The sequence below is a fragment of the Pan paniscus genome, chromosome 21, assembly GCF_029289425.2.
Source record: "Pan paniscus chromosome 21, NHGRI_mPanPan1-v2.0_pri, whole genome shotgun sequence".
NCBI lineage: Eukaryota > Metazoa > Chordata > Mammalia > Primates > Hominidae > Pan > Pan paniscus.
The window spans coordinates 3791306-3803329 of NC_073270.2; the positions used below are offsets into that span (position 1 = coordinate 3791306).

The following is a 12024-nucleotide window of genomic DNA, read 5'->3' on the forward strand; positions in this document are numbered from 1 at the left end:
AGGTCCAGACAGAAAGACTTGCGAGAGAGCAGTTTGGAAAGGGGTGGATATCAGCCAGCAGGGAAAGCAGGGAAGGGACAGGGATCCAGGGAGGGCTTCCCATGAGAAAGCATGAGAAACTACATGTGCGGGGCTCCGAGGCTCCCCTGCCAGCCTGGAGGGTCCGTGCAGAGGGACTTGGGTGGGCCTCACACCCTACAGTGACTCCTCTCTTGGCTGGACCCCACCCCAGCCCGGGTCACAAAGGGGCTCCTCTGGGGAGGGTGGGGGTAGATGAGAGTGGGGACTTGGATCTGCCTGCCAGGCCGTCCTGGGCGCTGCAGGAAGCAACATGACTTAGGTAACTGACCAGAGGTAAGTCCCAGTCCCTAATTCTGTAGCCCCACCCCACCCACATTGGTGCCCTCCTGACCCCGGCACCCCCTCTCTGCCCCCCCGCCAAGGTCCCAGGCATCTTCAAGGCCCTGGCCCTCTCCCCAGGTGCACCAGACATGATGCAGCAGCCGCGAGTGGAGACAGATACCATCGGGGCTGGCGAGGGGCCACAGCAGGCAGTGCCCTGGTCAGCCTGGGTCACGAGGCATGGCTGGGTGCGCTGGTGGGTGAGCCACATGCCCCCGAGCTGGATCCAGTGGTGGAGCACCTCGAACTGGCGGCAACCGCTGCAGCGCCTGCTGTGGGGTCTGGAGGGGATACTCTACCTGCTGCTGGCACTGATGTTGTGCCACGCGCTCTTCACCACTGGCTCCCACCTGCTGAGCTCCTTGTGGCCTGTCGTGGCCGCGGTGTGGCGCCACCTGCTACCGGCTCTCCTGCTGCTGGTGCTCAGTGCTCTGCCTGCCCTCCTCTTCACGGCCTCCTTCCTGCTGCTCTTCTCCACACTGCTGAGCCTCGTGGGCCTCCTCATCTCCATGACTCACCCAGGCTACACTCAGGATTTGGATCAATAGAAGGGCAACCCCATCCCACTGCCTGTGTCTGTTGAGCCCTGGCCTAGGGCCTGAGACCCCACGGGGAGAGGGAGGGCAATGGGATCAGGGCTCCCTGCCTTGGCAGGGCCCAGACCCCCAGTCCCTAACAGGTAGACTGGCCTGACCCCGGACTCCTTCCTCAAGTCAATGCTGCAGGTTCCTGATGTGAGGGGCTGGAGGCTTTGAGAAGAGGGGGCAAGACAGATGGCTTAGCCATTGGTGAAAATTGCTTAGCCAGGGGCAGAGCTTGACCAAGCCACTGATAGTGCCCATATGGATGTGATGATACCTGTGGGGCCCCCTTGGCAATTGACAGCATCTTTTTCTCATAGCCACTCAGCTGTCTCAGCTTCAGACTCACTGAGAACTTCTACCTGGGTACCGCTGGCCTTGCCATTTCTCCCACCAATCCCCTCTTTCCACTTCCAGGAGAACCACAGACTCTAGAGAGGGTCCCAGTGACAAAAATCTATTAGGGAGAAGGCTGGCCAGAAGCCCCAGGAGACCTCAACTCACTCGCTCTCCAAACCTTGCAGCCCACGCATCCTCCTCCCTAGACTTCCTATTTCCTGCCTCAGTCCGCATCCCCAAGTCTGAGAAATGGGCCAACTGGGGTCAGACAGCACCTACTCACTCTCTAAGAATCCCAAGGTCTGTTATGGAAAAATGATCAAGAAATCCCATTTCACCCACTTACACAATGTGTGGCCTTGGCCAATTAATTCATTTGAGCCTCGGTGTTACGTGGGCCACTTCTGTCATGGGGTTGTTGTGAGTCAAAGACAATATCTATTTGTGAAGCATTTTGTAGAAGCCAAAAACCTGTAAGATGTTGTTTTGAGCTCTAAGAACATTCTGTAGGCGCATAAGATCTTTTGACCCCAAAGACTGTTGAAGGAACAGGAAGCTTCTCTGGGCTTTCTGTCCTGGATAGAATTTTGGCCCTAAAATGGTAAACAAGAGGTCCGTTAAGTGTGTACAAGATGTAAAAGGTCATGTGCCATGAAATCTCAAAATGTGCAGATGTTGAACTATTTTGATTATGAAATGCTTGGGCCTGGGGCTGGGTGCCAGGAGATGCTTGCACAGCTGTGTGAGTGGGGACAGCACAGCCCCAGGGTTTCCAAAACTGACCCAGCAAGCCGCTCAGGCACCAGAAGGGCTTTGGAAAGGGCAATCCTTTGATGCCCTGAATGCTGGCCGTTCGTTCACTTGCTGGCCCTTCCAACAAAACATTGAGTGATCTAATTACCAAGTAAGGTACGTGATAGACAACTTTATCCACACCTGACCCCCACCCAAGCCCTGGCCATCCCCAACTCCTGCCCAGTTCTGATCCCTGCTTTATAGATAACCCTAAAATCCTTGCTCTTGAAGCCCCAGTCCCAAGGTCCCCCTCTTTTGCCCCATAAATACTCAGGGCCTTGGGGCTAGCCCCCAGAACCCTGGTTCATTTTTGCCTTAGAGTTTTGCAACCCTCCATGCCACGGATTAGATGCCTTCAGCATCAGTGCCAAAACCCAAGGTCCAGTCCTTCCTTTCTGTTCCTTTGTATTTCTCCCTGCATTATGGCATGGTAGTGAGAGCGAGGTAGGACATGGGGCTGACGTGGTCTCATGGTTAGATGGGTTTTGGTGCATGAGCTGAGGCTGGGCTTGAATCCCAGCACTCTCACTTATAGCTCCATGCCCTTAGTGGAAATTGCTAAACCTTCCTCAACTTCACTTTCCTCATGGGTAAAACTAAGGCAAGAAGCCCTGTCTTAGGGCTCTGGCATGTGAGTGAAGGACCTGGGACCACTCCTAGCACCACAAATTATAGCTATGCTGTGACCATCCCATTTTAGAGATGAGAAGTCAGGCCCAGGATAGCCATTTGCCAGTGGCAAGGCCAGGCCATGTGAGTCCTACCAGGCTACTCAAGGGAAGGTGAAGGGGGCAAAGGAAAACACAAACAACCTAACTAACTGAAGACCCCAAGGCTTCTCAAGAGCTCCTATCAGAGCTAAAGCCCAGGCCTAGGGAAGTCATGAGTCAAACCAATCTAGATGGCAGGCTGAGGATTCAGGATCCCATGTGGTGAGGGCAGAGACCAGGCTGCCTGGCCTAGATCCATCATTGACTTGGCCATGCATTGCTAGCCAGGGACGTTGCTCTGGAGCCTTGGGTCCATTCCAGTGAAGGGAGAGAGGAGTTTGGGGCCCTGACCAGGTGCTCTAGTGGATGGGATGTGGGCAGCAGCAAGGAGAAGACCTTCTTCCTTTCCCCACAGACTATATACCTTTTACCCTCTTGCCCAGCTGGTATGGGGTAAGGAGGTGCACCCAGACTAGAGAGCTGATGGGCAATACTCATCAAATTAGATCCACATATACCCTAGGGCCCAGAACCCCAGAATGAATTTTCACAGAGGTCCATAAGGGCCTTGCCCCTCAAAATGTAGTTCCAGAATCAGCAACATAGGCATCACCTGGAAGCTGGTTGGAAATACAGTCTCAGGCCCTGCTCCGGACAGGCCGAATCAGAGTCTGCATTTTTTTTTTTTTTTTTTTTGAGACAGAGTCTTGCTCTGTTGTCCAGGCTGGAGTGCAGTGGTGCAATCTCGGCTCACTGCGCTCCACCTCCCAGGTTCAAGCAATTCTCCTGCCTCAGCCTCCTGAGTAGCTGGGATTACAGGCACCTGCCACCGAGTCTGACAAACTTTTGTATTTTTAGTAGAGACAGGGTTTCACCATGTTGGCCAGGCTGGTCTTGAATCCCTGACCTCAGGTGATCTGCCCACCACAGCCTCCCAAAGTGCTGGGATTACAGGCGTGAGCCACCGTGCCTGGCCAAGAGCCTGCATTTTAACAAGATTCCCAGGTGATACATTGTACCCTGTTTGAGAAGTGAAGCATAAGGGGGTATTATGAGAATGCCTATTGCACTGTTACTAGTGGGAGCAGGATAGGTAAAGGGAAGGGTAAAACAAGGCAGATGGGCCCAAGGGGCAGTAATTAGAAGGGGCAGAAGGTACATGAACCAATCTTAAAATCTTAGCATTGAAAAAGAAATGGAATGAGAATACAATTCCTCTTACACAAATTTAAAAGCATGTCAGCAAAACAAGACACTTTTTGGCAAGAACACATAAAAACGAAAGATAAACAGAATGGAATGGACAACTCTAGGGGCAGGCAAGTGGGAGTAGGGTATAGAGATAACAGGCAATAAAGCTAGAGAGCTTGCAGAGGCGAAACGTGATACCATCAACGTAATTCCTGAAATTCCTTTAAAAGTAGAAAAAGAAGTCCATTTAGAGTTAAAAGGCTTAAAAATGCAAGTCTGGGGAGAATGGGCATGGTGAAATGATGGCGTTCTAAGCCATTCGGTTTGGGCCAAGAAGGGCGAGCCTTCCTATCGGCCTGTGTGTGACCTGGGCTGCTGGGTGGATGTCTTTGCCGGCCCTCCCCCACCGCACCCCGCAGGCTGCTCTCATGGGATTGGACTGTGGGCCGGGGATCCAGCAACAACTTCGGCCTGGCCGGAAAAATAAAGTCAAGGAGAGCATAAGGAACCGGAGCGGAGGCGGTGTCAGCGAGAGGGGCCTTGCGTCTAAGGAGAGAGGGGATCTACAGCGGTGCACACATGTGCTGGGGGATACTTGGGGTAGGGCTTCCCTCCGCCCCTAGGAACAGGGAAGGCGGCGTCAGGGGGCGCAAGCTGCTGAGGGGTACCCCTTCCAGAGATGGAGCGTCAGTGGCCACTCAGGAAAGGAGAGGGGTCCCCGAAAGGAAGAAGCCGTGCGACACCCAGGAACCTCCAAGGGCCAGCTGCGGGAAATCGCGAGGGGGGCGCTGTCCTTTAGACTCGTGGGTGCGGAGAAAGGGGGAGGCTAGGAGAGGCTGAGTGAGGCTGGGGGTGGGGGGAGGGACAGCCGGCCACAAGGAATGAGGGAGGAGACAGGGTCGTCAGGGAGGGGAAGGACGCCTGTGCAGCGCGCGCTAGACCAAGGCCCGGGGGCAGGGACAAGGCCATCGAAGCCGTGGTCACAGACGCGTCGGGAGGGAAGGGGCCACGTCGGGCGGCATGCATTGAGGCGACAGGAGCGCCTGGTCAGACAGCAGCCACTCTGAGGCGGGGGAAGGCGTGGTGGGGGATCCCCTGCGGTGGGAACCCTGCGAGGACACCGGAGGCCGGCCGCCGGCTGCGGAGCGCCGAGGGCACTGCTCTCCCCCAGGCCCAGGCGCGCGGAGCGGGGCGAGGGCGGCAGCTGGAGGGCGTCGAGGCCGGAGCGATGACCCTCGGGCAGGGGTGGGGACAGGCCAGGGTCTGAGGCTGGGAGAGAAATCCCAAGCCCGGCCCGATTGGGAGGCCGTGGGCATCCACACGGGGAATGTGCTGGCGGCCCTGAAGCGTCGATGTCCCCGGACTCGCCGCACGCGGACTGGGGACCGACAGCGCGCAAGGAGAGCCCTCTGGCTCTGGCAACGAAGGGGCGGGCTCGGCGGGGGTGGGAGGAGAGAGCGCGGGGAGGGGTGTCCCTCAGGCTAAGACTCCAGCACTCGGGGAGGGGCGGGAGGGTGAGAAGAGGGATCTTAGGGCCACTGTCATCACAGTGGCAGCTTCGTTGACTCTCACCCCTTGCCCCAAATCGCCGGCCTGCCGCCACTTCCCCTCACTAGAGACCCCTAGGCATCGACGGCAGAGTTCCTGAGAACCCTGGAGAAGGAACGGCCTGATACTGAGCTGGGACTCCGACTCCTGGAACAGCCTGAGCCTGATATTATCCAATGTCCCTGAGGTAGGGAGCTGTCATTTGTGAGGATCTGACAGGGTCTGGATGCAGCCACCTTTGGACAAGTTTCTTGGTTTGTTTGTTTTTGTTTTTTTCTGCTGAGCATTTTCATCTATATTCTGGAGCTCATACTTGCACCCTTTGTACTGATTCTGTTACCGACCCTCAAAGGGGTGTTTGATCCCAGTGGGGTGTTTTCCCTGCTTGGTGCCGTTCATGCCAATAGACTGAGACCAGGTTCGGTTAAGCAGAGCAGAAACTTTATCATTGATCAAGGAATGGAGAAGGGGAGCCTGTGCTCAAAGCAGTCTCTCCTTCACTCCAGCACTGCATGTGCCCCGGCAAAGTGCACCTCCACCCCCAATCCCCCAACCCCCCAGGGCAGAGATTTCAATGTGGTAATGAGGTGAGGATTCAGGTCAGGGTAGCACTGCTGAGCTCCTTTCTCATCTTGTGGCTTGTTTGTGGTTACTGGCTTCCAGCCTCCGTTTTTTAAAGCAAGCACAGCTGTGAACACTGGTTAATTTCACAGGTTTTGGGGCTTGCTGAAAGACTTGGGGTTACTCTGCAGTGACAATTCCCTACCTTGAAAATATTTTCCATCTTAAAAGAACTTGATTTAACATCTGTTGGTTCTGTCATATTTTCCAGGTTGCGTCTTCAAATGTCTTGCCCCCAAAATACCAGTTTTTAAAATTAATATGTGATATTGTATCCTTGCAAAATATTTGTAACATGTATGAAAGTTATGAACCTCTCTAAACCGAGAGACCACATCAATCTAAAAGACAGATGTTATCAGGTTAGGGCCTCTTCCTGTGTGCTCCCCATCTTACTGTGCAAGCTGGGATTCCTGGACAATGGCAAATTGAACTGCTGTTCACAGATATCTTTGACTTGATATGATTTAAAATGAACTGCTTGCTTCTAAGTTTCCACCATTAAGAATTATGTACATTGTTGTAGATTTCTGGTAGTTAACTTTTATTCAGTTAAAGAAATTCCTTTCAAGACCTAGTTTACTAACAATTTTGGTCAAGAATGGATGTTGAATTATAAAATTGCTTTTTCTATGTCTATTATGAGAACTATTCTACTGTATTGTTTATTCAGTGAATTACATTCTTGTTTCTTTTATTAAACTGGTTTTATGGTTGTTTTGTTTTGTTTGAGATGGAGTCTCTCTCTGTCGCCCAGGCTGGAGTGCGGTGGCATGATCTCAGGTCACTGCAACCTCTGCCTCCTGAATTCAAGCGATTCTCCAGCCTCAGTCTCCCAAGTAGCTGGGACTACAGGCACCCATCACCATGCCCAGCTAACTTTTTATATTTTTTTCTTGCTGTTATTGTAGAAACAGAGTTTTGCCATGTTGCCCAGGCTGGTCTCAAACCCTGGACTCAAGCAATCCACCTGCCTTGGCTTCCCAAAGTGCTTGGGTTACAAGTGTGAGCCATGGTGGCTGGCCAGTTTGTTCTTTTTCTTTTTTTATTAGTGTGTACAATTCCATTGTACGAAAATACAATAATTTATCCGTTCTCTTGTTGATGAACATTTGGATTGTTTCCAGGTTTTGGCTATCAATAAAACATCTACGAATATTTTTAAGTCTTTCAGTGGACAGAGTCACTCATTTCTTTTGCACCAGAATTGTTGGGTCATAAAGTATGCAAATGTTCAACTTTAGTAAATGTTGCCCAATCATCTCCAAAGTTGTTATATCAATTTATATCAATTTCCACTGCTTTTTTGCAACCTGTCCACCTAATTTGTTTGGAGTTTCTGATCTCCAAGGTCCATCAGACATGATATTTGCATTTCTATTTCTCATTTTCACTTGCTTGGGTGATTTCTTACAGGAAGAGGAAATACTATATCATCTTCAAACTGCACAACCTCTTTCCTTTTAAAAACCAGGAATGCAAGTTTGGTTTAACATCCAAAAAACAACTAATGTAATCCACCAAATTATAAAAAAAAAAAAACAAAAAAAACCCAAATGATCATTTCAATAAATGCAGAAAAGGCATTTGACAAAATACAACATCTATTCCCAATAAAAGCTCTCAGCAAACTAGGAATAAAAGGAAATATTCTCAACTTGACAGAAGGCATCCATGAAAAATCTGCAGCTAGTATCATGGTAGTAGTATCAGCTACTTCACTGTGGAAAAACAGAATACTTTCCACCTAAGATCAGAATCAAGAATGTCCACTCTCACTACTTCTATTCAATGTTGTACTAAATGTCCTAGCCACTGCAATAGCACAAGAAATATAAATAAAAGGCATACAGATTGGAAAGCAGTAAGTAAAACTGTCTTTATTGGTAGACAAAAGAATCATATATGTAGAATATCCAAAGAAATCTATAAAAAAGTTATCAAAACGAAGTGAATTTAACAAGGTAGTTAACATGTGTACATAGTCATGATTGTGATATAAGGTCAATATGCAAAAATCAATTGTATTTCTCTGTACTTGCAATGAACAATCAGAATAGAAAAAATTTTAAAATGACTACTTACAAGAATAGAAAAATATGAAGCACTTAGGGGTAAATCTGACAAAATATGTGAAAGACCTGTACACTGAAAACTACAAAATACTGCTGAGAAAAATTAAAGACCTAAATAAGTCGAGAGATATACTTTGTGCATGGGGTCAGATATAGGTCAGACATATTGTTAAGATGTCAATTTCCCCCAATTTATCTATATATTCAATACAATCGCAATCAAAATCCCAGCAGCATTTTTATAGGAATAACAAGCTGATTTTAAAACTCATATGGAAATGTAAAGGACCTAGAATAGCCAAAATAACTTCGATAAAGAACAAAGTTGAGGCCGGGCACGGTGGCTCACGCCTATAATCCTAGCACTTTAGGAGGCTGAGGCGGGCACATCACCTTGGAGGAGGTCAGGAGTCCAAGATCAGCCTGGCCAACATGGTGAAACCCTGTCTCTACTAAAAATACAAAAATTAGCCAGGTGTAGTGGCGTGTGCCTGTAATTCCAGCTACTCAGGAGGCTGAGGCAGGAGAATCGCTTGAGCCCGGGAGGCGGAGGTTGCAGTGAGCTGAGATCGCACCATTGCACTCTAGCCTGGGAGACAAGAGCGAAACTCTGTCTCAAAAAAAAAAAAAAAGAACCAAGTTGAAGGACTAACACTTCCCAATGTCAAGATTTCATAAAGGTACAATCAAAAGAGTGTGGTATTGGTATAAGGACAGACAAATAGACCAGTGGAACACAGTAGAGTCCAGAATTAGATCCACACATATATGAACAAGTGAGTCTCAATGCAAGTGCAAATGTAATTTAGCGGAGAAAGAACAGTCTTCAACCAATGGTGCTGAACCATTGTATATTCACATAAAAATGAATTTCAATTTATACTTCATACCATAAACAAAAATTAACTCAAATTTGATCATAGACCTAAATGTAAAACCAAAAACTATAACCCTTCTAAGAGAAAACATAGAAAACAAATAGTTGTAACCTTGGATTAGGAAAATATTTCTTAGATATGACACCAAAAGCACAATCCATAAAAGAAAAACTTGATTAACTGTACTTTATCAAAATTAAAAACTTCTGTTCTTGAAAAGACACTGTTAAGAAAAAAAGAAGACAAGCCACAGACTGGAAGAAAGAATTTTCAGATCATATCTGATAAAATACTTGTATCCAGAATAAAGAACTCTCAAAGTCCAATATGTAAAAAGGAGGATAGAGGGAAAGAGAGAGAAAAATGTGAAAACATACTTAACAGAAGAAGATATATAGGTGAAAAATAAGCATATGAAAAGATGTTCAACATAATTGGTCATTAGAAAAATGTGAACTAAAACCATCTATTGGAATGGCTAATATTAAAAAGACTGATCATACCAAGTACTGGCAAGGATGTGGAGGAATTGCAACTCTCATTGTTGGTGGGAATGTAAAATTGTACAACTACTTTTGAAAAATTGTTTGGCAGTTTCTTAAAATGTTAAACATACACCTACCATATAATCTAGCCATTTCATTCTTAGGTAAAAATGAAAACATATATCCATACAAAGACTTGTATATAAATGTTCATAGCAGCTTTACTTATAATAGTCAGAAGCTGAAGATAACTCAAATGTCCATCAATAGGTGAATGGAGAAATGTTGATATATCATTACAACTGAATACTAGTCAGCTATAAAAAGGAATAAATTGTTGATACAACATGGATGAATTTCCAGTTGTTCCATTAATCCCATTCATTAGGATGAGTGAAAGACGCCAGATGAAAAAAAGAGTATCCATAAGCAGGAGTTGAACAATGAGAACACATGGACACCAGGAGGCAAACAACACACACCAGGGCCAGTCAGGGGGTGGGTGGCGAGGGGAAGGAGAGCATTAGGACAAATAGCTAATGCGTGCGGGGCTCAAAACCTAGATGACCAGTTGATAGGTACAGCAAACCACCATGGTGCACGTATACCTATGTAACAAGCCTGTATGTTCTGCACTTGTATCCTGGAACTTAAAGTAAAATAATAATAATAATAATAATAATAATAATAATAATAATAATGAAAGAAAAAAGTATCTATTGAAAGATTCCATCCATATAAAATTCTAGAAAATACAAACTGATCGATAGTAACAGAAAGCAGTAAGTACCCATGATTGCTTGGGGACAGGAGCAGGGGGATATGAGGAAGCTATGGGGAGGAATGAGAGGGAGGAATTATAAAGAGGTAGAAGAATAAATTTCATTATCTTAATTGTGATGATTTCATAGATGTATATATATATCTACTTGTATGTGAAGTCTTACATGTCAATCCCACTTCAGTAAAAAAGGTTTTTGTTTTGTTTTTAGAGACAGGGTCTCATTTTTTCACCCAGGCTGGAGTGCAGTGGTGGAATCATGGGTCACCACAGCCTCAGACTTCTGGGCTCCAGTGGTCCTCCTAAGTGATCCTCCTGTTTCAGCCTCCCATGTAGCTGGGACTATAGGCATCCACCACTACATCTAGAGAATTTTTTATTTTTTGTAGAGTCGAAGGTGGGGAGAGGTGTCACTTTGTTGCCCAGACTGGTCTCAAACTTCTGCCTTCAAGTGATCCGCCCACTTCAGCCTTCCAAAGCGCTGAGTTTACAGGTGTCAGCCACCACATCTAGCTGAGCAGGTTTTGCTGTTTTATTTTGTTTTGTTTTTTGAGAGGAGTCTTGCTCTGTCACCCAGGCTGGAGTGCAGTGGTGCGATCTTGGCTCACTGCAAGCTCTGCCTCCTGGGTTCACCCCATTCTCCTGCCTCAGCCTCCCGAGTAGCTGGGACTATTACAGGTGCCCACCACCACGCCTGGCTAATTTTTTGTATTTTTTACTAGAGACAGGGTTTCACTGCGTTAGCTAGGATGGTCTCAATCTCCTGACCCCATGATCTGCCCACCTCAGCCTCCCAAAGTGCTGGGATTACAGGTGTGAGCCACCGTGCCTGGCCCAAGCAGGTTTTTTTTTTTTTTAAAGAATAGGCTCATTTCCTTGCAATCGGAGTTTATCTTTCACTGATGTACCTGTTTAGATATACTTCAATACTGTACTGAACACAGAACCTAGGCAGGGAACTGGGTAATGCAACAGAAGGCAAGTTATCTACTTTTGCTGGGAAACTTCCGATATTATTATTATTAATATTATTATTATTATTATTATTATTTTGAGATGGAGTTTCACTCTTGTCGCCCAGACTGGAGTGCAGGGGCGTGATCTTGGCTCACTGCAGCCTCCATCATCCGGGCTCAAGTGATTCTCCTGCCTCAGCCTCCCAAGTAGCTGGGATTACAGGTGTGTGCCACCACACCCGGATAATTTTTGTATTTTTAGTAGAGACAGGGTTTCATCATGTTGGCCAGGATGGTCTCAAACTCCTGACCTCAAGTGATCCACCTGCCTCAGGCTCCCAAAGTGCTGGGATTACAGGTGTGAGCCGCTGCACCTGGCCAAGTTTTACTTTTTTTTTTTTTTTTTTGAGATGGAATCTTGCTCTGTTGCCCAGGCTGGGGTGCAGTGGCACGATCTCGGCTCACTGCAACCTCCGTCTCCCAGATTCAAGCAGTTCTCCTGCCTCAGCCTCCTGAGTAGCTAGGATTACAGACATGTGCCACCACGCCTGGCTAATTTTTTTTGTTGTTCTTGGGTTTTTTTTTTTTTTCTTTTGAGACGGAGTTTTGCTCTTGTTGTCCAGGCTGGAGTGCAGTGCAGTGGCATGGTCTCAGCTCACTGC

General features: G+C 47.4%; 1 protein-coding gene across 3 annotated transcripts; it reads left to right on the forward strand.

Moving 5' to 3' along the window:
* Positions 1 to 247: 247 nt before the first annotated feature.
* TMEM239 (transmembrane protein 239) lies at positions 248 to 7354 on the forward strand. Of its 3 annotated transcripts, none has more exons than XM_008974754.4 (2): positions 248 to 354; positions 444 to 7354. In XM_008974754.4, exon 2 carries the CDS (start codon positions 492 to 494, stop codon positions 948 to 950), a length of 459 nt encoding a protein of 152 aa, XP_008973002.2. In that variant the 5' UTR covers positions 248 to 354; positions 444 to 491; the 3' UTR covers positions 951 to 7354. The 3 variants fall into 3 exon arrangements, with proteins under 3 accessions (XP_008973002.2, XP_034802890.1, XP_054960574.1); XM_034946999.2 differs by having other exon boundaries at positions 263 to 354; positions 481 to 1987; XM_055104599.2 differs by having other exon boundaries at positions 288 to 340; positions 481 to 1977.
* The last annotated feature ends 4670 nt before the right edge of the window (positions 7355 to 12024 follow it).

Coding starts and splice junctions, on each gene's coding strand:
- TMEM239 (XM_008974754.4), top strand. CDS start 492: ATGATGCAGCAGCCGCGAGTGGAGACAGATACCATCGGGGCTGGCGAG.